Source organism: Diceros bicornis, chromosome 5 (genome assembly GCF_020826845.1).
Source record: "Diceros bicornis minor isolate mBicDic1 chromosome 5, mDicBic1.mat.cur, whole genome shotgun sequence".
Classification (NCBI taxonomy): Eukaryota; Metazoa; Chordata; class Mammalia; order Perissodactyla; family Rhinocerotidae; genus Diceros; species Diceros bicornis.
In genome coordinates this window covers 92,330,834-92,357,395 of record NC_080744.1, presented here as the reverse complement: position 1 = coordinate 92,357,395, position 26,562 = coordinate 92,330,834, and the positions used below count along the sequence as shown (strand labels likewise).

Below are 26,562 nucleotides of genomic sequence, written 5' to 3'. Positions count from 1 at the left end.
TTTGTTACCTTGGCCCTAGGCCCCATAAGACATTAACCACAGCCCTGCTCAGAACAAGCCTAACGTGTTGTCTTTAGCTTACAGGAAACCACAACAGAGGAAGGAGGAGATGGCTGAGACATATAGTTGAAACCAGTTAAAACCAGGTGAAGGCAATGTGGCAGTCTGACTTGACCTGACATAGACCCGCAGCTCATTATACACTCATTGTAATGCATTACCATGCTACATAACACACCCACCAGCGCCATGACAGTTTACAAGTGCCATGGCAACAGCAGGATATGACCAAATAAGAAAAGAGGTGGCATCCTTGTTCCCCCGAAAAGCCTGCCCTGTTCCCCAAATACGATGACTATTCCTCCCCTTCATTACCTTGACCCCTTATAACAGCTGTTTACTTGCCCCAAGAGCTGAGAAGTCGATTTGTGAACATAGTTCCCATTTCTCCATTCTTTGGCCATTGCATAAAGCTTGTGCTGTTGAACGCTCAGCTTCAGTTTCATTTCAAATCCGTGACACCGAACAGAAAAGAACGCTCCGGGGAAGGGACAGATTGTGGGTACAAGCCCTCCTCGGAGCTCCTCTGAATGTGGGTTGGAGTCCCACCAGAGTGAGGTGAAATTGGTAACAAGTTCACATCTGGAAACAGCATAAAATTATTGAGATTCTACTGCTGGAGTAATGAGGATTAGGCAAAATGATTCTCATTTTACGGAATAGGAACCAACTAAGAGAACAAAAATGAGGGAGTCACTGACAGGGCCAGACTCAGTGTGCAGGCCTTCAGTTTTATCATCTTTCCACTAGATTCTGAAGGTCCATCCATAGGTGTCAGTACACTTTCTGAAGAGGTTACAAAGGTGCTTCTTTGGCTTTCCTTATCAGAGCACAGACAAAAGGAGTTGAAGGCCCTGCTTGAGTTCCAGGGGAGATCTGCTGCCCAGGGTGCCTTCTGGAGGGTCACAGGGAATGCTTTATATACATAAATGAGCTAATGTTTCTTGGGCACTTGAGCCAGACATTGTAGAATTCTTTATGTCTGTTAACTAACTGAATCCTCTCAGCTCTCTGAAATGTCTACTATTAATGTCTACTATTACTGTCTCCATCTTACAGAGGAAGAACTGAGGCTCAGAGAGACTAAGTACCTTGCCAAAGGTCACAGAGCTGGAGCAGAAGTCAAGTCGGACTTCAGAGTCTGCAGCTCAGCCACTCCGTCTCCCCTCCATGTAGGGGCCCTGGAGAAGGGTGTGGATAGAGGGGGGCAGATGGCACAACTGGAACTCACACTGCCAGCAGCCGGCCATGTGGAAAGGGTGGAAAATCCACATCTGAGCCACAGATCCAAACCAGGAGGAAGGAGGGGAGATGCTCTGAGGGATAAGGCCCCTGTGGGGCTCTTCTCTGACCAGGGAGGACAGGTGGCAGATGGGCAGCCATGAAGCCCAGCCCCAACCAGCTGTTGTTTGCAAAGGAGGGCGAGTACATGGTGACAGCTGGATTAGGTGTACCCAGCAACCTCAGTGACTAGTGGGTGGAGACGCGCAGTGGGCCCTTCTGGCTGGCCCTTCTAGCACCTCTGAGCCCTGGGAGCTTAGTTCTTGCTAATCTCCACTCCCATGGCAACAGAAGCTGACAGGGTCATCACTAAGGCCATGGAATCTCCCACCTCTTGATGTCCAGGTACTTTTTCCAAATTATCAGAGAACTTCCTCCCTTCCAGAAAGTAAGATGTAAAACTAGGACAATGGGCCCAGAGCGTGTAACCAGAGTGAATCGCATCTCTCCTGTCCTACTCTCACTTCCTCTCTCTTCCATGTCCTCTATGTCCCCTTTGATTTGGGTCTCCTAATTTGATTTGTTTTGTCTGTTACCTGCCTCATTTCACAAAGGATTTGAAACAGCTCTCAAAAATAAAATTCAAAATAATCGGACAACAAAATAAATATTTGAATAACTTGGGAGCAGAGGAATACATGGGTAAGCCACCAGAGGTATATGGAATGCTAGGATTCCCTAGTCACCCCTCTTCAGAATACTGCTTCTGGAACCATTCTAGTCTGTCTTTACTTTAAAGCTTAGAATGACATTTTGGGCATATTTTCTTTTTCATATTATATAAGCAGTTGATTCATTAAATAAATTTTTATTAAGTACCTATTTTAAAAAAAAAGAAAAACATCCCCGCCCTTTTCATTTCTAAGTTCTTTTCTCACATTTTGGACTCATCCCTTTGGTGTCCTTTCAGAATCAGATACTGGCTAATGTTCTGAATTACAGACCATATCGAGAACCCACTCCTGTGTATCATTTTAGTCCTTCATCTTGTTGGCAATCTGGAGTCTTTCTACTTATTGTTTTGGAATATTTCTCCAGAAACATTCTAGTAAACCATTTTAAAAATCACATTTTCTAATGCTCCCCAACATTTTCATGGCATTTTCTGGAATATGGCTGAAGCTGCAGCTGGGTCTGTGCTCCCCTGCAGTGTGGGCTGGTCAGGGCAGACCCGGGTGATTGGGAAGGCTAGGAGTGAGGCTCCTGCCCCCACCACTATTTAGGCTCCTTTATCCAGTGAGTCCTACAGGTGTTTGTTGAGCACTCATCACATGTCAGCACTTGCTTAGGCTCTGGATACCGCAGATCCAGAAGTCCCGGCCTTCATGGAGTTCCATTCTGGCTAATGAGACAGAACACAAACGAGGAAACTAATAAACAAGTGATATCATCGGTTTGTTTTCAAAAGATCACTCTGGCTGCTGGGTGGAAAATAGATTGTGGTTGCGGGAAGGGGTGGTAGGAAACAGAGAGGCCAAGGCGACAGGCCAGGCAACACTAGGGTGACAGCAGTAGGCATGGTGAGAAGTGGGCAGACTGGGGTATCTTCTGGGGTAGGGCCAGCTGGACCAGCTGATGAATTCTGCAAAGGGGTAAGGAAAAGGAACCAAGGATGACTCCAAAGGTTTTTAGCCTGAACTGGGTAAGTGGTTCCATTAGCTACCTTAGGTTAGACTGGGAGAGGGAAAGGGTTTTCTGGGGATGGAATGAGAATCAAGACTTTTATTTTGGCCATGTTACGTCGAGATGTCTATTAGACATTTCAGTAAAACAATCTGTAAGTTTCTAGTGATCAGTCACCACTTCACTGAATCTGGGCTGGGTGTGCAGGAGCAGAGGGGTGGTCCCCAAGGAACAGGCTGCCCAGCGCTGCACTGCCTGTGATGAGGGCAACCCCAGATCCCCTGGAGCACCCCTGTCCAAGGCAACTTGCTCTAGCCTTATACATTCATTCATTCATTTGACACATCCAACATGTATTTATTGAGTGCTGTGCTGGGTATTTTTCCATTTGCCCCTCAAAAGCTCATGTTTATGGTGTAATCTAACTGGACAACATGTTCTTTTCTGTTGTTCCATTTAGTGTTCTAACTTTTGAAGAAACACGAAAGCCACCTGAGTGAATAGATCTGTTTATACCATCTAGTTAAGTTCCATGAGGCTGGGCTCCTGTAACCTGGGCCAGTGGGAGGACATGTGAACTCAGAACCGTTTTATCCTGTGTCTCTGCTCCTCAGGCCACCACCTCCATCTCCTCCTGAATGTTGTCATGCCTCTGATCAGAGTGCTGCTCAGAATCCTCAGGTGTGCCCCAAACTCCTTTGCATGGTCTTCCCAGCCTGCCCCTGCCCCCACTTGGCCCCATCCTGTCCTACACATCACTCAGGAGGGGTGTTTTCAGAGCACGCAGCCAGCTGGTGATATTGTCCTGCCTTCTAACCAGTGTTCCACTGTTCCTCTCCTGCCTGTGACACTCTCCACCCTGTCACTGGCGCAAAGGCCCAGCTCAGCAGCTGCAGCCCTCTGAGCCTTCCTTCCCTGGTCCACTGCTGGAATGACCGCCTTGCTCCTCTGTGCTCCTGAAGTGCTGGTCCTTTGAGGATGGAAACCCAAGTCCAACCAGGAAACACTGCTGACCTGTGCCTGGGAAGCGGGACTTCTCCTCTAGTCACAAGGCATGGAGAAGGCGAGAGGCCATGTCCCCACCGCCTACCAGGCTCTGTGTGCAGTAGGAGCTGGCTCATATAATCTTGGAGGGCCTTGAGTGTGTCTGACTCACACCTGGCCCAGCCTCCCGCTTGTGCAGGATGGTAAAAGGCCTTCTTCCTGCTGCCTTGGAATGTCAGCTAAAGGCCCACAGCTGAGGACAGCAGGTGCTAAGTCCCCTCACAGTCTAAAGCTGTGCTTTTCAGCAGGTCTGGGGCAGGGTTACTGCAAAGGTGTTAACCTGGAACTTGTTAGAAATGCAGACTCTCAGGCCTCACTCAGGACCCACTGAATCAGAACCTGCATTTTTAACAAGGGTCCCCTGGGGATTCATATGCACAGTAGAGGATAAGAAGGGTGGTAAAGAAAAGGGCTAATCATATCCATGCGGGACTTAATAAAAGACAGTAAAACGAATTCAACAACCACCACCCCATCCAGGCGAAGGAAGAGAACTGAAATGTGAAAAGGTGTACTATGCCAGTCAGACTCAGTTACAGGAAACAGAAACTACTTCAGCTGTTTTAGGCAGAAAAGAATTTCTTACTAGAAATTAGGTGTTTATGACACCATTGGAAGGGCCCAGAACATCCCTGCAGACCCTCTAGGGAGCTGCTGCCTCTGCCCCATCAGGAAGGCAAGGCTTCTGGAACAACTGTGGGCATGGGTACCTCAGACCACGGCCTCTCCTTGACCTGAGGATGGGGATGCTGCCGCAGCCACTGCCACAATCACCCCTCAACACTCGCAAAGCTGCTGTGGGAAAAATCCACCATCTCCCCAACCAAAGCAGGGATGGGGGTGGTCTCTTCTTCCTTCCAAGTCTTACGCATGCACAACTAATTAGTGAGACCTTATATACAGCCACTACTGCTTTCCCCTGCTCTAAAGTCAAGTGATGGGAGAGGGGGCTTGCAGAGTTTGGGGTGCCCATGGAAGGGGAGAGTGGTGTCTCAGGCCCTGGCCAGAAGCATCTGGAGCTGCAGAAAAACTGTGAGCCTGCTCCCCAGCACCTCTAAAGCAGAATGCGTCGAGAGTTCTTGGGAGCACAACTCTGATGGGTCTCACGGAGCTTGGGTGGGGCACATACTTGAAGACAGAGAGGGGGGCCTGCTTCCCGCCAGGAGAAGCCTGGAGGTGAGAGGTTGGCAGAGCAGGGTAAGGAGAGGGGGCAGTGGCTGGGTAAGCCATGCTGCTGCCATCTGGTGGGGCAAGGATAAGTGGGGCGTCCCCAAGGTTCCTGTGGCTCAGTGGGCACTGTGGAAGGAGCCGGGGTTGAGCCAACATCGCTGGTACCTGATCACCTACTGGGGCTCAGGGGTGCCCGCAGTAGGGGGCAGGCCACAAGGCCAGGAGCTGAGATGGGTGGGGAGAGGTCAGCCACAGAGTGCACACACTTATCGCTGAAGGGGTCGTGTTCGGGTTCTCCAGGGAGCAGACTCTGACAGTGCCATGTACAAGATGTTAATTAGGGAGTGGCCCAGGATGGATGCCTATGGAAGGGAGGGAAGGAGGCAGGGTTGGGCAGAGAGAAGGTGGGCTGTGGTGCAGGCCTGACAACCTAAACCAACCCATGGGGTTCAGCTGGGGCTGAAAGTGCCTGTCAGAGCCGGCCCCTGTTCGGCTGAAGTGGCCAGGCCCTTACCTGGGCCTTCATCAGTCATTGGGTGGGTGTGCCACCTGGAAGAGTGTGACTGGGACAAGGCAGCTGTCTGCGGTTGTTCCTGGGGCTGACAGCGCTCCCAGCAGCTGGGCGACAGGCCCTTCCTTGAGGGGTTTCTGGACAGCACAACTCTGTGTCCACCACAGAAAGGCCCAGGGCAGAGGTCTCTGCGTGGGTGGGGACTTGTCTCTGAAGAGTGCACCCTGGGCCCATGCAAGGGCCAGCCTGTCGTAACGGAGGTGTGATGGCCAGTGTTGGCCAAGAGAGCCCCACAGACAGGAGGACAGGCTTTGCACTTTTCCCCTAGTTCCATCCTCCTCCATCCCAACCCTGGAAGAGTGAAGACCGAGGCTGCAGACGGGTGAGGGGAGAAGCTTTGAACAGCCGCGAGACTGAAGTTTTGTTACAGGTTGGAGTGGACTTTCAGATCCCTGAAAGAAAGTTGTAACTTTCAAAATGGGACTTATTCTTACAATTGACAGTAACCACAAAGCCATGGAATCTTCCTGAGATGCGGTTCAGGGGTACAGGAAGGCAGATCTGACATGGTTGATTTGAGGCAGTGATGGGAGAAGAATCAAGTTGGATCCCAGTACTCCAAGTCTGGCCTGTTTCCTGGACGTGTCCCTCACCGAGGGGATGCACAGCGCTGGTTACATCCTGGGGGGCAAGGGAGGCGAGTGGGCCTGTGCTCTGCCTGTCACCTCCTGGGAGGGCTCTGGAGCCCACGTGGTGACCCAGTTTTCTGCCTCTGTCTGAGCGACGTGAGCTCTGATTATAGGAGTGTGAGGGCTCTAAATGACTGCAAAGTACTTTTCAATCAGACAGAAAATAGGTGAGAAATGCATTTCCGTTAATGCCCCAATTATCCCAATCCCAATAGGACAAAAACATGTGCTTTGCCTGCTCCCAGGGACGTGCTGTCAGTATCCTCTGATTGTCCTCTCCTGGAAGCAGCTTTGTGCTCAGCCCGCACAGCCGAGGGGCTGGAGAGGGCTCCTTGCAATGGCTGAGGTTCCTCTGCCCCTTCAGAGGGCCCATTCACCTCTCAGAGGCCTACTAGTTCTGGGCGTCAGTGAAGAGTTGGGGCTGCTGCAGCCCCACAGATCCCTTCTGTTAGACACTCCCTGTGGCAGCTTCAGTGCTTCTTGGCCCTCTCCCACCCAGAAAGAGCAATTTTGCCTCCTGAACCTCTCTTGAACAGGCCCTGCCTGACAGTTCTGATTGCCGCTGTTCTCCGTCAGACTCGCATCTCTCATCTCTTCTCTAGGGGAGAGTCTGTTCCTTCCTCTTCCAGCTTCTGGTGGCTCCAGGCGGTCCTTGGCTTGTGGCTGCATCACTCCAGTCTCTGCCTCTGTGGTCACATGGTCTTCCCTTCTCCTGTCTGTGTAGTCAAACCTCCTGCTGCCTCCATCTTATAAGTATACATGTGATCTCATTTAGAGTCCACCAAGATAACCCAAGATTATCTCCCCATTTTAAGATCCTTAACTTAATCACATCTGCAAAGACCCTGTTTGCATATAAGGTTACATGTACAGCTTCCAGGGTTAGGACCTGGTATCTTCGGGGGCCCTTATTCAGCCTGCTACAGCCTCCCTACTTCAATGATGCTCTGAATTGTTTGCAGTTTACTGCACAGACTGTGTCATTTCCGCACTGTGCCCTTTGCTCATGCCGTCCTCTCTGCTGGAAACTTCCCCTGTTGCCCCTCATCCCCCACATTTGCCTCCTAAATCTTACTCTTATTTTGAGCTCAGGAGTCACCTCTTCTAGGAAATGTTCCTTGATACCACTACCATCACACACACACACGTGCTCACACACACACACACACACACACGTGCCCGTTCTTTGGTAGCACTGGTGGTGTTACAATGGACTTGGACTTTTTCAGAATTTGTCTCCCTCACTAGCCTCTAGGCTGCTTAGGCCAGCTATCAGGTTTTACACCGGAGATATTGTATCTGAGTATTGATAGATCTTCCAGGAAGGAGGGAGGGAAGAAAGACTCTTGAGGGAGAGACGCTTCAGTCATTTGGCTTTTTAATTTAATTTTTGGCTGCAAATTCTTAACAATCTAGCTTACTCTACAGGTGACTGGATTTAAGGGAGTAGAAGACTGGGTGTTTAGGTCCTACAGAACATTTTCTGATTAAAATCACAGGGAAAAAAGCTTTGATGATGATAATAATAACGATGACGATGATGATGGCAGCAAGATGGGCATGCATCTGCGTTCATCACTATGTTCCCAGCCAGGACCCCACAGACTGGAGCCTGAGGGAGCAGTGTAAGACGAGAGCAGAAGCATCCTGGATGAGCACCAGCTGTGTACAGCGAAGTACACAGTTGTCTTAGCAAACACCCCTAGCAGCCTCATGAAGGTGGAGTAGTTGAGGTTCAGACCGATGAAGAGCTGGGATTCAAACCCGGGCCTGCATGTCCCCAGAACCCAAGTCTCTCCACCTCAGCAGGCTGCAGGGGATGTGCAGCAGGGAGCCTGACTAGGGCACGGGCTGTTGGAGAGAAAGGCTGCTGCATTTCTGGGGCCCCAGTCAGGCTGTAGTTGCACCCTGAGGCTCTCCCCCAGTGCGGTCCTGGTACCTCAGGACCTGGGCTTCCCTCCCACCCATGAGTGAGTGTAGGCTCCTGGGATGCCAGAGCCGCATCCCACTCAAGCCCCTCCTTGTCCTGAGGGGGTAAATGAGGTCCGATGGGGGAAGAGCAGTGCGGCCTGACAGCCTGCGTGCTGGGTCTAGACAACAGGTGTCCTGCTGGCCAGGGCCGCCTGTGACACTACGCTGCCCCTCAGTTGACATTTCCCTTCGGTTCAAGGGGATTACACAAATCCAAGGTGGTTGAGCCGCCACAGGGCGCTATGGAAACGGAGCCCTGCACTGTCTGCCCCTGCTTCTAGCCAAGCGATAAGGACATGCAGGCCGACTTGTCTGGCCAGACTTATGCTAAATCGCGGAGCACGTGACCAATTTAACTTGAACCCGGGCGGGCAGAGGGGAGAAGGCAGATTAATTACCAGAAAAAATTTCTGAGCCAAGTGAGTTGTGTTTCCCCAAATACTGGACCACCAGTCGGGCAGGGGGTGTTACAGGGTCTATGGGTGTCAAAATATTTACTAAAAAACATGTTACTGCACACTTCAGCAGATAATTTACATAATGCCTGACGCTGCAGCTTCTATACATTTTTTATAAACCAATTCATTTCTATTTTTATTTAATTGGTTCATTAATTGATATGAATAAACAACAACATGTACCTGGCACCCTCTTCTAAAGGTGAAAAAGTCTTCTTTCCTCCTGTTTCCCAGTCACTCAGTTTCCCTCCCTGGAGAGAAGGCCACCATTTTGGGGCATGTCTTTCCAGACACTCAGTGCATATATATTTATGTACATATATCCTGTCCTTTTCCACAAAAATCAGTGACTGTACTATGCACATTGTCCTGCCTGCCCCCCTTTATTTTTCACTTAGCAATACCTTGGCTTGTTTCATGGCTAACATTCCATGATACGGATGGACTGGAATTTCCTTAACTAGCCACTCATTGATGGGCATTTAGGTCCCAATCTTCTACCGTTCCTCACAGCACCTCAGTGATTATGTATCCTGCATACTTGCTACACACGTGAAAGAACATCTGAGCTGCACTGTCCAGTACAGTAGCCACCAGCCACATGCTACTATTTACCTTTTTTTTTTTTTTTTTTTTTTTTTTTTGTGAGGAGATCAGCCCTGAGCTAACATCCGCCAATCCTCCTCTTTTTTTTTTTTTTTTTTTTTTGCTGAGGAAGACGGCCCTGGGCTAACATCTGTGCCTATCTTCCTCCACTTTATATGGGACGCCGCCACAGCATGGCTTACCAAGCAGTGCGTCGGTGCGCGCCCGGGATCCGAACCAGTGAACCCCGGGCCGCCGCAGCGGAGCGCGCGCACTTAACCGCTTGCGCCACCGGGCCGGCCCCTACTATTTACCTTTTGATTAATTCAAATTAAATAAAACTTAAAATTCAGTTCCTCTGTCATGCCAGCCGCATCTCAAGTACTCAAGAGTCACGTGGGCTAGTGGCTGTATGCTGGCAGTGCAGAGCATTTCCATTATGCAGGGAGTTCTACTGGAAAGACTGCTCTCTACGACAAATTCCTAGAAGGGAATTACGAAGCCGGAGGTCTGTACATCTTAAGTGTTGACAGACATTGTCAAATTTCCCTCTGAAGAGGCTCCAGCTATTTATGTTCTCCCGATTAAGAGCTCAGAGAGGGAGGGCACTTTTATTTCAGAACAATTGTATGGAATATTGGGGGAAAAAGAAGAAATGTTCCCTGTGTACTGATTGCAAGGACGTTCTGTTTTCGCTGCCGGTGCCCACGTTGTTCAAGTAAGACGCTGCTGTTCCCAACTTACAGCAGGCATGCCAGTCACGGGGTGCCCCGCACAGGCTGTCTCCCTCTGAGGCTTGGCCTCCTGCCACCTTGCTGAGGTCTGCTTCTCCCCAGCTCTAAGCCTCTTCCCTCTCCTCTCACTGAGGTCCAGGGCTCCTCCACACCCCGACTCATGGCCCACGGGGTCTGAGGGCAGAGTGCGGGTCTCCTCACATTCCCTGTGGCCATGACACAGCCTTTACCAGAAGACTCAGCATCCTTGGCCAAATCTCCATTTCCTCACCTCCCACTCTCTTCCGCCCCTTTCCCTTTGGTGAATGGTGAGAGTCATGGGACCAAATCCAGCGAGCATTGCCCAGTGCTCATCTTGCGTGAGCTCCTAGCTGATCTCTCAGCCACAGTCTGCACTTGGACTGTCCTTTCCTTCTTGAGGTGCTTGCCCCTTTGGCTTCTGAGATGCCACACCTGCTGTCTCTCTGATTGCTCCATCCTCTGCCTCCTTTGCAGTCTTGTCTTCCTCACAGCATTTACAATTTGGCCATCTTCTTTTCCTCATTCTCTGCTTTTTTCTTGGGCAATCTCATCCCCGCCATGGCTCTGATTAGCATCATTTGGGGAATGACGGTCATGCATTTTATTTTAATTCCATGTCCTTGATTACTAGTAAGATTGAGCATCTTTTCATGGTTTCTGACCTTTTGTATTTTTTATGAAAGCAGGTTAGAAGTAGAGCAGACATTGCTCACAGGTTCCAATCCAGACCACGGCTATGACAGGTCCCTGTCCTCGTTTTCACCCCTTCTCAGCACCTCCATCCACAGTCACCACACCGAGCAGCCTGGCCCCAGTCTACAGCCTGCATTCTTTTCCAGGACTCTCCTCACCCCTCCTTTCCCTCCGTGGTCCCTAGAGCTCGATTCTGAGAGGAGACAGCCTCTCATCACCACACTCCTCCCCCTTCCTCCCCTAACTCTGCACATCTTACCCCTCAGTGGCCAGGGATAGGTGTCAACATGCTGCCAACACCTCATCCCCCTTCCGGAACATTGTTCTGCCACCTCCTCGCAACAGTCCTTCTCTTTTGAAGTTCATGCTATCGATTACTCCCCTCTTCCTCACCTCTTATGCTCCTTCCTGTACTTTGGGCCTCTCCACTTTGTTTGGGGACTTCCACTGTCTCACAGATTTCTTCTCTTATCCCCTTCCCTGACATCTGCTTTGGGGCTTCACCATGAAGACTGACAACTTTCTTTGTCCACATCTCAGTTTCTTGACTTAAACCTCAGTGACTCTTATTTTCACTCTATTTTAGATGCCTACATACCTAACTTCATCGCCTGTAAATGAGCTGGCTCTAAACTCTAATTCTGAGGTTCTTTCTTGACTACAGCCTTCTACATGCCCATCTCCCTTTCTCCATCACATCTGTTGAACCTACTCTATTCTTGGTGTGACCCCAAGTTTTTTGACTTGTTCCTTTTCTCTCAATCCTTTGGTAAGCTTTTACTGCTCGGCCAGTGTCCAATCCTAAGGATACCCGCTGATCCGTTTGGTTGTCTTGCCTGCCATCCCCTCCACAAAGCCTTCCATTCCATCCCTTAAATGGAGGGGATCATTCTTTCACTCAAACACCAATAACATTCATGCCTTTTATGGACTTCTTTCTGACTCAGCCACATGCCTGTCTAGCTCCCTTACACTGTGAGCTCCAGCACAGTAATGACAGTGTCGTCTCTGCACCCCCAGTGCCCAGCCTGTGTTTGTGCAATAACTCGTGTTTGCTCAGTTTGGTTGAATGGACATTTCTGCTTTGACAGTGACCAGTCCATCACTTTGGGCTGATAATACTCAGATTTAAAAGGCAAGGTCACTCCAGAATAGGAAAAAATGAATAGAGAAAAAGAATAAAGGAGCCCAGGGGGAAGGTATGTACACATTTTTTTAATGGCCATGTCAGAGCCAGGTTGCAGGCAGAGGTGACTGGAAATGGTTTCTCCTAAAGTGCTGAGAGATATTCTGCCAGCATCCAGGTACTCTAGGTTCAACAGGCCTTATTTTTTTGGCAGTGACGATACTTCTTGGTGTCAGGTGATGACTTGGGCTGAAAGAAAGGAAAACACTGTGCCTATGCTGAAAGGAAAGAAATTGTACTTGTCTTTTTGCCGGCAGAGGCAGAGACCAGGGAGAGGAGGAGAGGGGAGGGGAGGGGAGGAGAAGAGAGGGGAGGGGAAGGGAGGGGAGGGGAGGGGAGGAGAGGGGAAGAGAGGGAGGAGAGGAGAGGAGAGGAGAGGAGAGGAGAGGAGAGGAGAGGAGAGGAGGGGAGAGGCTTCCCTTTAAGGCCACCAGCTTTGAGCTGGCAGAAGCAAAACTGCAGATGCACTCATAGAAATAATCCGTGGCCCTGCTGCCAGGAGACAAGGAAGTGTGTCACATAAGCTGATGCCAACACTCTGCTTGTGCAAATACTCGGGACCCAATGCTAGGCTCTGCCTCTTCTCTGCCTGGGGGAAGAGCAAGCACATGGTGCACTTGTGTTCTCAGGACAGCGAGGCCTGCTGCTGGAAGGGCTTGTGGCCGCAGGGCCCGGGGCAGCTCGGTATTGTAGGTAAACCATAACTGCCTTCGTTGGTCAGCCTTCGCTGAGGTGCCTCAGTCTCCCTGAGGAGGGCCAGTCTTTGAGAGGCCAAGACCTAATGATTAACAGGTAATGCAGTTTAAGAAAGCACAAGTTTCATTGGCCTCTCAGAGCCTGGACATGACCGTGTGCACTGAGAGCTCATGAGAAAGCAGTGTGCGTTGTCCAGGACACCCTTACAGACAATGGTGACCCACACTAATTGGCTCCTGGCGGTTGTGCCAGGCATCTGTTTCTGAGCCCAAGACTATTGATCCTTTAGGGTTCCCAGTGTCCTGTCTGTGCTTGTAGGCTCTCCTGGGCAGTGTCTTCCTTTTCAAAGCCCTCGTGAATAAAATAACACTTTCTCAGACTACGGCGTGCAGAGGATTTCTTGAGGAATGACAGGGACCACCTGTGCTCACTATTCTCCACCTGCCCCTCCGAGGACCACCCCACCCTGCTCGCTGCCTTCTTGCTTCTCTCTGGGTTCAGCCACAGGGGACATCAGCAGGTGACCAGAGGGTGGGAGCAGCCAGGGTGTTTCTTCCCTCTCTCTGCCAGGCCATGGTCATGGCAGAGGCTGCATCCCCCTGCGACAGCCCCTGTGAGGTTCTGGAACTTTCTTCCCCTGCCTTTGCCGCTGGGCGGTAACCGCTTCCTGCTGTTGCTCGGCCTTGAGTGCTCCAGCATGTTTATTCCCTTAACCCTGCCCACACCTCTAAAGAACCTTCATGAAGCTGCTTTTTTAAGCCATTTAAACCATCCGGGTCTTTTCAGGCCCTGACTGATGAACTGCCCAATTGCTCCAGGCCCTCTGTCCACCTGAAGAAAGGCAAAACCATATCAAATCACAGAGCAGTTCTCAAGAGCCCTGCGTTTTTTACGCATCGTGTTTACATGTAGTTTTGTGGTAAAATAGTGTAACTCTTTCTGGCAGTGGTTAACACAGAAGCCTCCAGTTAGGTTTCTTTAGTCACTGGGCACAAGTTCACCTTCACAGATCCTGCTAAGGATGGAAGAGAAGGCAGTAGGGAGATATTTTTCCTTTTAAATTCACATCCAGGTCATGGTCGTCCCCCTTCTCTGCCCCTGTGTATCACAGCTGCTTTCCTATGTAAGAGGGCATTTGTGGATTAACTACATCGAGTTCAGGCAGATGCACTGCTCAGCTGGCTGGGCAGATGCGGAAGCCCACAGTGCCTTCCCCTTGGCGGTCAGCAGGCCCCTCCTGCAGACTGGGCTCGGAGGCCCGGTGCTTTTGTGTATGTGCACCCCTCCTCTTCATCTCTTGGTGCTGCTCTCATCCTTGGCCCTCTCTGACCCAAGGAGGGGTCTCTCTAGCCCTCACCTTTGGTTTCTGTGTAGCATCCAGGGACCCTGGAACCTTGACTAACCAGCAGGTAGTCCTGCCTGGGGAGCCTGGCCTGAGCCCCCTTGTGTCAGCACCACCCAGGCTCCACACCAACTTGCTTTTCTGCACTTCCCGATTTGGGCTCTGCTCTCGAGCATCCCTCCATCCACCCTATTTTCTAGAGAATCTTGTTTTATGTCAGTCTAGCCTCCCCCCTTTAGGGTCACTCAGTTTTGGGTGTTGAGACTGCTGAATCCCGTGGAGTGTGTAAACGATGACTTTACTGTGGGGAATCTCTGATTGTCCACTCTTAGAGAATCCGAACGCAGGACAATCCTCCCTCACTGTCAGGGCTGACTTTAAACATACCCACTAACAGTGAAATCTTCTACTATCAGGATACTCGAGAGGCAGGAGGCAAAAAGCTCTCAATTTGGGGCCGAATTACAAGTTAATAAGAAAAGTTGCTATAATGAGCTCGGGGAACCTTGGTTAAGGGGCTAAAAAGGAAATATCTGAAACCAAAGAGGAAAGTGTCAAGGAAAAGCAGCTCACATTGACATTTTAACCCTTCCATCCAGGGTCTCACCTCACTTCACAATCTCTTTTTCAGGAGGAAGTGGGGATTACTGTTTGCAGCTCTGGAAGCAAAAATTTCATAAATTGCTAGAGACGGTGGAGATATCTTTATTTTTGCAGAGCAGAGGTGGCATTTACTGGTTGGAATCTGAGCCACAGCTGCCCTGGAGCTCCCCTTGTGTCCAAGAGAGGCGCGGCCTCACTTCCGGGTGCATGGATCTCCAGTGGAAGGAACAAGCAAAGGCTACCACGTAAGGAGGCAAAGCTCTCCCTTCCTGCCTGAAGGATCTCCAACAAGCCCTCATCTGGAGGGCTCTGACAGTGTGCTTTCCATGAGGTCCAGCAGGAGGCGCGACTGAGGTCAGGTTCAGGCGCAGGCTCCCTTGCCATCACAGCCTCCGAGCCTTCCTGGGGCGGCAGCCGTTGTGTGGGATGGGGGTGTTGTCTGTGATTGAGATCACTTCCAGGCCCCCCATGGTCAGTCCCTTGATGGCAGACTGCAAGGAGCAGAAGGAACAGTAGCATGGCACACTCCCAGAAACAACGCCCCAGCGTGTCCTGATAGGGCTCAGAGAGGCACGGGGTGGGGTGGGGAGGAGAGTGGGGAGGCTCACTGGCTTTGATCCCTACAATCCCAACCCTATTCTCTCACACAGGCCTCCCAACCAAAACCCTTAACTGAGTCCTCAGTGCTGTCCACTTCTCTAGGTGCACCTGCACTTCCTCCCTTGAACTTTACGATCTAAGAACAAAGACTACTTGTCAACTCAATACACCTTAAGCATTACACTTTTGTGGTTTCCTCTGTCTGGAATGTCCCATCTCTCCCACCACATCTGGCTAATACTTCGTTATTTTTGAAAAGTCAGTAGAGATGTCACCTCGGTGGGGAAGCTGTCTTCATCAGACCAATGGGCTCCCGGCACCCTGGGCACAAGCTTCACCACTGCCCTCACTAGTCTGCATGAGGGATCCATTTGTGATAGTCCCCCAGGGACCACCTTTCTATGCCCAGTGCCTGGCACACAGCAGGTACTCAATAAGTGTCTGATGAATTAAAATAAGTGATCTGGGCTTGCTCTGAGCAGCTTAGTAGATTAGAAGAACAATAGAAAGAAACTTCAAGCCATCATGGAAATCCTCTACAGGGTCCTTTTCCACTCTCTCTACTCTGCTCTCAAGCCCGCTTCTGCACGAACTAAAGAAGCAAGCACACTCACAGTGGAGAGTCCCGGTCACTTACCAAGCGCCCTGGCCCCAGGCCTTTCACAACAACTCGGATGTGGGTCACGCCCTTCCCGGCAGCTTTCTGGAGAGGAGCAGCAAGTGGTTAGTGCTCCAGAGAGAGAGAACTTCTACCAGCTCTCTTGCTACTGCCACCTGAAGCAACAGGTGATGAGCCCCAGGGAAAGAAACCCACATATGTGAACAGGCAGAGGACAGAGAAAGCAGCAAAGGACAGACGGCCACAGTGCAGGACACCAGCAGAGAGCACAGAACTTGTCAAGTCACAGATTTACAGTCAACTGTGATCCCTTTTAGCCCAGGACAGCACTGCCACCTAACGGAGATTTCTAAATATCACTCAGATTTGTCTCAGGTGGGTAAATGCAGAATTTCAGACCATGAGGAGGTCCTCTGGACTGCAAGGCTGAACCTAAATACCCACTTAAAAAGTGTTACCTTATCATTTTAAATCTTTAGTTACAGTTATATCTTTCTTTCTTGATTATAAAGGCAGTTCATTATAGAAAGTCTGGAAAACACACAGAAGTCACTCAACCTACCATGCAGAAGCCACTGTTAACACTGACATACTTCTTTTAAGTGTATATAATCTGTCCATTGGTGGACATTTAGCAGATTTTGATGATCATTAATACATAGCAATCAATACTTTTGGGCACTGGGCTATGTTTGAAGGTCAAGGTTTTCCTTCAGGAAACACTCGAGTTTGGCAGTGTCAATCTCTGTAAGGCCTGTGCTACAGCAGACAGTGCACACAGGCTTTGTCCCAGACCAGTCTGGGTCCAGTTCAGGGAACGGAACTGGCTGCGTGGCCCCGAGCAAGTTGTACAGTCTGAATCTCACATAGCCTTGAAAAACGCAGTCAATGCCAAGGGTCTTCTGAGGATTCAGGATAATGAATGTAAATATCTGGCACATAGTTGATGCTCGATAAATATACACATAGCAGCACACTGCCAATCTGCTTCTAGAAAGGCCTGCAACAGTTCACACTCAAACTGCTACTGCATGAAAGACCTCACCACACCACCTCTTCTCCAAATGGACTATTATCAACAACCCCAGCCCCATCCCACTGGTCTGTAAATTGAGGCAGCTTTGGTAAGCCTTCAGTACCTGGCTCTTACCTCTTCTAGAATGAACCAACAAGCGTTTCACTTCTACTGAAACTGAGAGAAAGAGAAGAGAAGCCTTTTCACACAGACCTCTCCAAACCACCCCAATGTTAGGGTAACTAACAAGGGTTGGCAAATACCCCATTGCTTCTGAACAGCTAGTTCAAGGAGAATTCTCCTCTCAGGGATCAGCCATGCAGAAAGTGGAACTCACCTCAGAGGGAGCAGAAAGAACACACACTTACCGCTGCGGCAGCTATGCCTGCTGTTTGTGCTGCAATGCCCGTGCCCTTTTTGGCATTCCGAAACCCCTCCGTGCCACAGGAAGCGCGGGCAAGCGGCTGGTTAGCAGCAGAGACTACCTGGATCTGTGTGCTGGGAAGGCAGGGGAGGCAGAGAGGATATAATGACTGTTCAGGGAAACGAGACAGTGCTAACCTATGCCCTTACAAGCCTGAACGAGAAGGAAAGATATCCAGCTGCTTTCCTTTAGAGCTTTTCGGATGAATGTGTTTTGAACTCCTATAGAAGGCATCAGGAAAGGTCAGAATTATCTTGGTAAGCCTCATCGAAAACTGACAAGGGGCTGGCACCATAGCCTAGTGGTTGAGTTCAGTGCACTCCACTTCGGCGGCCCGGGTTCGCGCGTTTGGATCCCAGGTGGACCTATGCCATTCATGTGGCAGTGACCCACATACAAAATAGAGGAAGACTGGCACAGATGTTAGCTCAGGGTGAATCTTCCTCAAGAAAAAGAGGAAGATTGGCAATAGATGTTAGCTCAGGGCGAATCTTCTTCACCAAAAAACAAAAACAAAAACACAGAACTGACAAGTCATCAAGTCATATAAACTAAAGAGAGCTCTGTTATGGACTCAATGTTTGTGTCCCCTCAAAATTCCTGTTGAAATCCTAACTCCTAATGTGATGGTATTTGGAGGTGGGGCCTTTAGGAGGTGATTAGGTCATGAGGGTAGAGCCCTTATGAATGGGATCAGTACCCTTAGAAATGAGACCCGGGAGAGATCCCTCACCCCTTCCACCATGTGAGGACACAAGGAGAAGCCAGCCATCTGCAACTTGGAAGAGCTCTCACCAAAACCCGACCATGCTGGCTCCCTGATCTGGGACTTCCAGTCTTCAGAACTGTGAGAAATACATGTCTGTTGTTTAAGCCACCCTGTCTGTGGCATATTGCTATAGCAGCCCAAGCTGACTAAGACAAGCTCCATAACCTGAGGGTGGTTAAGTGTCATCCAGAAGAAGGGTGGCACATTTTCCTCTGAGGATCTTCCCTGTAGCCAGTGTTTAAATTAAATTTGATGTCCTTGTCTGGCTTGTTTTTCCTAAGAAGTTAGATGTTTCACATCAGGTAATTTTTAAAAAGACTTTTCATTAAGTAAAGTTTCAAATACACCCAAAAGTGAATACAGTAGTACATGAACTCCCATGAACTCATCACTCAGCCTCAACAATTATTAACTCATATCCAATTTAGTTTCATCTATAAACCCTGTTTCCACTCCCTTCTTTCCGCCACTAAAGGATTATTTTGAAGCAAATCCCAGACCCATCATTTCATCTGTAAATATTTCAGCATACATCTCTAAAAGATAAGGACTCTTGGGGCTGGCCCCGTGGCGTAGTGGTTAAGTGCGTGCGCTCTGCTGCTGGCTGCCTGGGTTCGGGTCCCGGGCACACACCAATGCACCTCTTGTCAGGCCATGCTGTGGCGGCGTCCCACATAAAGTAGAGGAAGATGGGCATGGATGTTAGCCCAGGGCCAGGCTTCCTCAGCAAAAAGAGGAGGATCAGCATGGATGTTAGCTCAGGGCTGATCTTCCTCACCAAAAAAAAAAAAAAAAAAGATAAGGACTCTTTAAAAAAACCCCACAAAACATTATCATACCTAAAAAAAGTTAGCAATATTATCATATTGGATTATTTTAATGCTTATGACACTCTATTCTCTAAGATTAAGAAAAATTTTTTTAAATAAGTGAAACTTTTTCTAATCATCTCTAACAAGTTAAATTAAAATTAAGAATAACTTCAAGAAATCCTTAGACATGTTTTCCATTTCCCCTTTGACCATCACTGCCCTGCCTTCTGGTCTGAAGAGCTCCCTGAGAACTCACAGTGAAGAGAGTAGTGGAGGAGTGGTCATGAAGAGACCTCCTGGAGTCAGCCCTGGGCTCCGCCATCTGTTGTTGGCCTGGCTATGGCTGCCAGGGCTTTCCCTCTCCCAGGGCTTCCTGGGTTTTCTATACCGAACAGAAGCATAAGAGAATTGCCTGTCCCTGAGACAACCTCAACAGAGATCTATAGAGTGGGCCACAGACACTTAAAAACACAAACAGAGAGCTAACCATGTCCTTATCCTGAGAAGGGAAGAAAAAGAAATCCAGTTGCTCTCATTTTGAGCTTATCAGATGAATGCTGAAAGGAATCCTATGGCCTCTCACCTGTGCCCCACACTCTATCCGTGACTACCAACAGTCTCTCGTGTGGTTCTGTAAATTGCTTTGTGGGCAGGCCGTGACCAAATACTGATCTCATCTCCAAGTTGGGGCTGGCTTACAAAACTGTCACTCATGTCAGCAAGGCTTCTGCTGCCAAAACACAGCTGGGAACTCTCTCAACACCCATCTGTGAGCCACACAGCACGCTGGTCTCGTCATGTGAAATCACCATTCACGTTTAGCCCTACAAGGTTGGAGGTCAGCGCATGGTGGCCCAAGGTGAGTACTTTAAAGGGACAAGACTTATTTGGAGGTTTATGTTTTGGTTAGTTTGTTAATAAATCAAAATTCTTAAATCATCTCTCTCATCTTATTTATCTATCACCCATCCCCTATCCCCCAGGACTCAGTAACACTTAATAAATACCTTCATGGAAGGACCTTCTGCCCCTAACATACACTCTCTCCAACTCTTGAGCAGAACCAGGCAATACATTTCCCAAGGAAAGCAAAGAAAGCTTATCAATATGATACGCCCCACCTAATTCACATTTTCATGATATCTGAATAAACTTTATAAAGACAGAGGTGGTTTCCCAAAACAAGAAGGACGGAGCCCGGAGGACCTCTGCATCAGCACCATCATGCGGCACCCAGCACCCTGACTTCCACCCCCAGCAGGGTGCCCAGGGCCAGCCCTGACTTGCCCTCCCCAAGAAGGGGAAAGAAGCCCACCCTAGACCTGCCCAGGTGCTTCCCTTCCCGCTTACTTGTTGTAGGATGCTTTAATGTGTGCGATTGGGATCTCCTCAAACTTCTTTCCTGCCCACCTCAGAGAGCTCTCCTGTCCTGGAATTGGAGGGTAAATGCTGCAATTAGAAGAAACATTTTATATAAAATTGTTTGTTTTTAAATTAAAAAAAAAAATACGCCACAGGGTTTTAAAAAAATCAAACAGTACAGATGAACTAATAATGAAAAACAGCAGCCCTCCACTCGACCTGCTCCTGAGGTCCCCTAATCCTTCGGATGCTACCGCCATATCTGTGAACACTGTGCTTAACTGGCTGTTTCTTGAGTTGCTGACTGTAGACACATCTAGCGACTTTCTACTCCAAGAAAAGAGAATTTAATCCACACTCCCCACCTTCCCTTGTCCCTTCTAGTATAATCAGATTACTATTTTCAATCCTCTATAGGCTACTCTTACTGCAATTTAAAAAATAAAGTCAAACCTCTATTTCTTGTTTCATCAACCACAAATGATATCTTGACTTTCTATTAAAAAAAGACAAAAAAATTTTAATAATACTTTAAAAAAAAAATCAGTATCCCCTAGAATGGAGGTCAGCAAACTTTTTCTGTAAAGGGCCAGACAGTCAATATTTTAGGCTTTGCTGGCCATGAAGTTCTGTTGCAACTACTCAACTTTGCCACTGTAGCACAAAAACAGCCACAGACAACAGTAAATTAATGGGCGTGACTATGTTCCAATAAAACGTTATTTACAAAATACAGGCAACTGGCCAGATTTGGGTAGGGGCCCCGGTTGTCAACCCCTATCCTAGACCAGTGGTAATCCATGCTGGCTGAACAGCAGAACACGTGATTCTGATGCTTAAGCTCCACCCCAGACTTCTGGACGGGACCCAAGAATCCATTTCTAAAATACCCCAGGTGAATCAGATGTGAACTCAGGGTTGAGAACACTGGCCTCGACATTGTGTTGAGTTCAAGATCTTTCTCTATCTCAGTCCAATCTGTTCTCTGGCTCTCTCTAGGTCAGTACTCTTCATTTTCAGGTGGAGAAATTGAGGTACAATTAGAGGGACAGGGTTAGCTAGGGAAGCCAGGCCTTGGACCTAGGAGACTCGCCTCAGTCAGAGCTCGGCTCAACTTGCTGTTGCTGTGCTTCCTTTTCTTCAAACACACACAACCGTCACTCAGCATTCGAGAAGCACGTAAACCTGCTGCTGCACCCTGCCTACAGGCACAGATCAGATCAGAGTGGGTACCCCCCTACAGCCACCTGAAATACAATGGACTCTTGTTCAGAAAATACACTATTATCTGAGCACCATCCTCTGCAGCCCTACCTGCTTTCCTAGAGATATGTTTAAAAAACAAAACAAAACAATAACACAGTGGTATTCAAGAGTTACAAATGTATTCTTTCCTGCTAGGCCTGATCTTAAAGATGGTTTAGCCTCTCAGTAGGCTACACACTGAGACAGAAAGAGGATGAGGCTCTGAGATGACATTTTTTTTTTTTTGTGAGGAAGATCAGCCCTGAGCTAACATCCATGCCAATCCTCCTCTTTTTGCTGAGGAAGACTGGCCCTGAGCTAACATCTGTGCCCATCTTCCTCCACTTTATGTGGGACGCCGCCACAGCATGGCCTGACAAACGGTGCGCCGGTGCGCGCTCAGGATCTGAACCCGGGCCGCCAGCAGCGGAGCGCGCACTTAACTGCTATGCCACGGGGCCGGCCCCCGATGACATTAATGTTTAAATCATCTCCCCGTTGATAATTTCCACTATTGACTTGGGGGGTCAAAAAACTAAAGACTACTAAAGTCTAAACACACCACTGTAATGCCTCTCATATATAGCAAGGTTTTTGAACGAGGAAGGATTTGGAGCTTGAACCACTTAATTGAAGGCAAGTACAAGATTAGGCCTTTAAATCTCCCAGGTCCAATGCACAAATGGACAAGTGTTTCACCCCAAGGGAGCCCAGAAAAAGGAAAGACAAAGCCTTCTGGCACTGGTCTGCTGCTTCTTCATACCCATCCTCACACCAGGGAAAGGTAGCAAGGCGCCAGCACACACGGCATCTCTTCTGAACGGCTGAGGACTGAAAATAGCTGTTCTCTTCTGCTGAGGGTCTGAAAAGGAGGGCTGACTTCTGCCGTGGGCACTTCAGGCAGTAGTTTGCTTATCCCCAGGCAAAACCAACCCAAAGTGACCCAGGATGTGGCAGATGCTGGAACCTGGGCTGGGTAAGGTGTAGTTCTACTCCCAAATGAGAGGGCCCTGCCTCATGGTCTTCAACCCATTTTCTAATTGTGGCTAAAGACGTTTTTTAAAATACAAATAAGTGTAGAAAAATGCAAAGATTATAGCTCCTGGCTCACTACTCCTGTCATAGTTACCTACGCGATTTCTGTAAGATCCTCCCAACCCCTTGGCTTATTTCTTGACCTCCTTTTCCCCAATGATCCTGTGTCCTCCATGCTACCCTGGCTACTTACTCCTGTGGTCACACCTAGCCCTTGTCATTACCACATTACCACACCTGCAACCCCATCATAACCTCGGTTTCCAGCACCACACTCAGGCCGCCAGCTCCTGGCACACCCCCTGGCTCCCTCCACTACCCTCACTCCAGGAATCCCTCAATCCCCCGATCCTACCACTTTTTCACTTTCCCTCACACCACTCATGCCCTCACTGCTCCCTTGACTTGGAGTAAATCCCATGACCGATCATTATGATTACTTCCTTGCATACTCTCAATTCTCCGCCCCCGCTTACTTCACTGCACCCTCCCGGCAAACCCCTAACCGTGGTGAAATTAACCTCTCCAGCCGCTCTGAGCATCTGTACAGTTGGTTAGAGAAAAATACACAACATGTTGACTGGTCTCTCTACATATCATGGTTTCTCAACCTCAGCAGCAGTTACATTTTGGACAAGATAATTCTTTGTTGTGGAGGGCTGCCCTGCACATGGCAGGTGTTTAGCAACATCCCCGACCTCTACCAACTAGATATTGTCCCTGAAGTTGTGACAACCAAAAATGTCTTCTGACATTGCTAAAAGTCCCCTTGGAGGCAAAACTGCTCCCAGCTGAGAACCACTGTTTATCTGAATAACTTCTAACACCAAGTGGGCCCTCAGCACGGCCTGGCAATCATACAGCACATCCCCAGTTCAATGATCCTTCCACTCTTCTGGATGACTATTTTATACCTTCTTTTGTCCCCTCCAACCTCCAACTCCTTCCTGCTTCTTCACTGCCAGCTGATGACCTTCACAGAGAAATAGAAGCAATCAGAATTTCTTGCAGCTCCCACTGCCAAACATCTGTGCCACAATCTTTGTCTTCTCTCCTGTTATGATGCTCTACTCCTGTGTTAGCCTCTCAAGTATCACTCCAGTGATGTTCCCTCTCCCGCATCACTGTTCTTTCCCCTCTCTGCTGCATCATTCCTGTCAGCAAAACAGGCTATCATTTCCCCAACCGAAAACAAAAACCTCTTGATCCCAAAGCCTCCTTGAGCTACTTACTGCCCAGTTCTCTATTCCCCCTTACAACAGAACCCCCTTAAAGAACTGACTATACTTGCTGTTTCTTCCTGTCTTCTATTCTCCTTGAACTCACTCCAATCAGACTTTAGCTCTATCACTCCACCAAAAATGCCCTAGTCAAGCTCACTAACCAACTCACAACGTTAAATCCAATGAGCAGTTCTGTCATCAGCATATTGACCTATCATATCAGCAGTGTCTGACACAGCTGATCTCTCTGCCCTTGAATCACATTAAAAAAAAAAAAAATCTCTCCAGGTTTTCTTACTACCTCTCTAGAGGTTCCTTCTTCGTCTCTTTTGCTGATTCTTCCTCATCTCCCAAATTTCTAAATGCCAGAAGGCTCCAGGGCTCAGCCCTTGGCCCTCTTCTCCTCTTTATCTACACTTACTCTCTTGACGATCTTATATAGTCTCATGGTTTTAAACACCATTTATACGATAAGTCTTCCAAATGTATATTCCTAACTCAGATGTCCCCTGAACTCCATTTCTAATAGCCTACATCGTATCTCCATTGGATGTTAATTAAGCAACTCAATCTTAACCACCCAAATCCAAACTCCTGCAGTCTTCCCCATCTCAATAAATGACAACACCATCTTTCCAGTTGCTTAGGCCAAAATTTTAGAGTGCTCCTTCATTTCTCTCCTTTGTCACACTTGACATTAACAAATCCCATTGATTCTACTTTCTGTATCAGTCCAACCATTTACACTCACAGCCTCACAGCCGTCACCCTGGTGAAAGCCACCATCATTTCTTGTCCGGATTATTTCAAGTCTTCTAACTGTTTAGAAGACTTCTCCCAGCTTCCATCCTTGCTTCCCTACAGTTCAATATCAACACAGCAGCCAAAGGGACTTTTTAAGATGTAAGCAATGTCATTTCAACTTTCTATCCAAAATTCTCCAGTGGCTTCCCATCTCACTCAGAGTAAAAGCTGAAGTCCTTACGATGGCCTACAAGGCCATACAGGATGAAGCCCCACGTTTCCTGCAACCCTTGCCCCCATCTCCCTATTTTTACTCCTCACTCCACACTGGCCTTCTTGCTATTCCTCACAAACACTAGACACACCCTCACCATCTGTCACACTCCCATGTTTTACTTGTTTTCTATTTACTGTCCCCTATCCACTAGAATTTAAGTTCTATGGGGGTGGGGATTTTTGTGTTTGTTCAACGATGTGTCCCCAACACCTTGAACAGTACCTGACATTGCTGAATTACAACAGAATCTTGGCTTACATGCCTTCAGCAGCTCCTCACTGCCTACAATGGGGACAGTGTACAAGTCCCAGGATTACCGATAAGACCCTCAGCATTCTGATTCCTTTTTGACTTGCTGGCCTCAGCTGCCATCACACACACACTTGAATACACCATGTTCTTTCATACTGCAAGCCTTCAGACTGTTAGCTTTGCCTAAAATGATCCCTTTCATATCGTCCAGCTGAACTCCCATCCAATTTGGTTCTTAGCTCCACATTATCTTCCCAGCAGTCTTGCCTGATTTCCTCAGGAGTGAGACACTCATTCTTTCATACTTTCAAGCAATCAGTTCTTACCTCCAGTATACTACTGATCAGATTATGGTGATAATGTTTGCATGTTTGTCTTCCCTGGTAGACTGTGAACTATTTGTGGGGAGGAATGATTTTGTATTTGCACTCCCAGCACCTAGCATGGTGCCTGGCACCAAGTAGGTTCAGTAAATGTTTGTTAAATGGATGTGAAGTACGTCCACTCAGCAAATACAGGTGGTGGTACTGGTGGAAAGCAAGATGCCAGGCCCTAGGACTGAGCACAAAAACCACCCTGGACCTTAGACCAACTCTAAAAAGTGCACAATAATCTAAACCACAGCGTAGCACCTCCCTCCCTCCCCTCCTTTTGTGTCCGATGCCCAGGGAAGGTTGTTAGTCTGACGTGATCCCCCTTCTTAGAGGGAAAAAAGGTTGATCTCTCCTATATGCCTTCGACATTTACTCCTTCACTCATCAAATGTTCACCGAGCATCCACTTTGTGCCAAGGCTCATCTCATTTGATCCTCACAACCTCTCTTGGCATTATTTCCACTTTTAGACGAGAAAGCTGAGGCTCAGAGATTAGTTTGCATAAGGTCCCACAGATGGCGAGTGACAGAGCTGGGAATTCACTGGTTCTCCGACTCTGGAGGGTGGTGTCGGTCTCTCGAGGGCTGGACCCAGTGGTCCTCACCTGAAGCTGCTGCTGCTCGGAGTCGGAGCCGCCGCCTTCTCAGCTTCCTGCTTGGCCGCCGCGTCTTGCACCTGCTGGGCGCCACTGTGGATGGTGGGGGCCGGCGCCCCGGCCACAACCCTGCGGGGGAAAAAAGCGCAGTGAGGTCCAGGCCTAACGGCCACTGGACTCCAGGTGGCTCGTGGGACACGGGCAGGAGGGCAGGCCCGTGGGTGGCCGTGGGCTCGGAGACAGTAATCATTCTCACCTGGTCGTCGGTGGCCAAGCCCATGACCGCAAGAGCCAAGACCCCGCGTTTCTTACAACCTGCATGACTTGAATCGACCCCAGTCAAGTCCCGTCGGCGGCGACCGAGGAGCCGGGCTTAGCTGGAGCGGGGCCAGCACCACTAGCGCTTGTGGGGGAGGGTGCAGAGGAAAAGTCCTCTGATTCCTCTTCATAAAGTCCATTAAATTTTTTTTATTCCCATTTAAATGCTCTATAATAAATATAGTTGCGAGTGTTAACTGAGAACTTCCCCTCTTTTTCCTAATCTTCTA

The 26,562-nt window shown here is 48.8% G+C and overlaps 1 protein-coding gene across 4 annotated transcripts; it reads right to left on the bottom strand.

Moving 5' to 3' along the window:
• Positions 1-441: 441 nt before the first annotated feature.
• Positions 442-26,517, bottom strand: MRPS11 (mitochondrial ribosomal protein S11). 4 transcript variants are annotated; one of them, XM_058542408.1, is made up of 6 exons: positions 26,271-26,507; positions 26,024-26,143; positions 20,257-20,355; positions 17,270-17,399; positions 15,905-15,970; positions 11,627-12,215 (listed from the first exon to the last, which is right to left on the bottom strand). In XM_058542408.1, exons 1-6 carry the CDS (start codon positions 26,333-26,335, stop codon positions 12,156-12,158), a joined length of 540 nt encoding a protein of 179 aa, XP_058398391.1. In that variant the 5' UTR covers positions 26,336-26,507; the 3' UTR covers positions 11,627-12,155. The 4 variants fall into 4 exon arrangements, with proteins under 4 accessions (XP_058398394.1, XP_058398391.1, XP_058398393.1 ...); XM_058542407.1 differs by lacking the exon at positions 11,627-12,215 and adding an exon at positions 14,754-15,158 and having other exon boundaries at positions 26,271-26,485; XM_058542411.1 differs by lacking the exons at positions 11,627-12,215; positions 15,905-15,970 and adding an exon at positions 442-2,683 and having other exon boundaries at positions 26,271-26,517.
• Between the last annotated feature and the right edge of the window lie 45 nt (positions 26,518-26,562).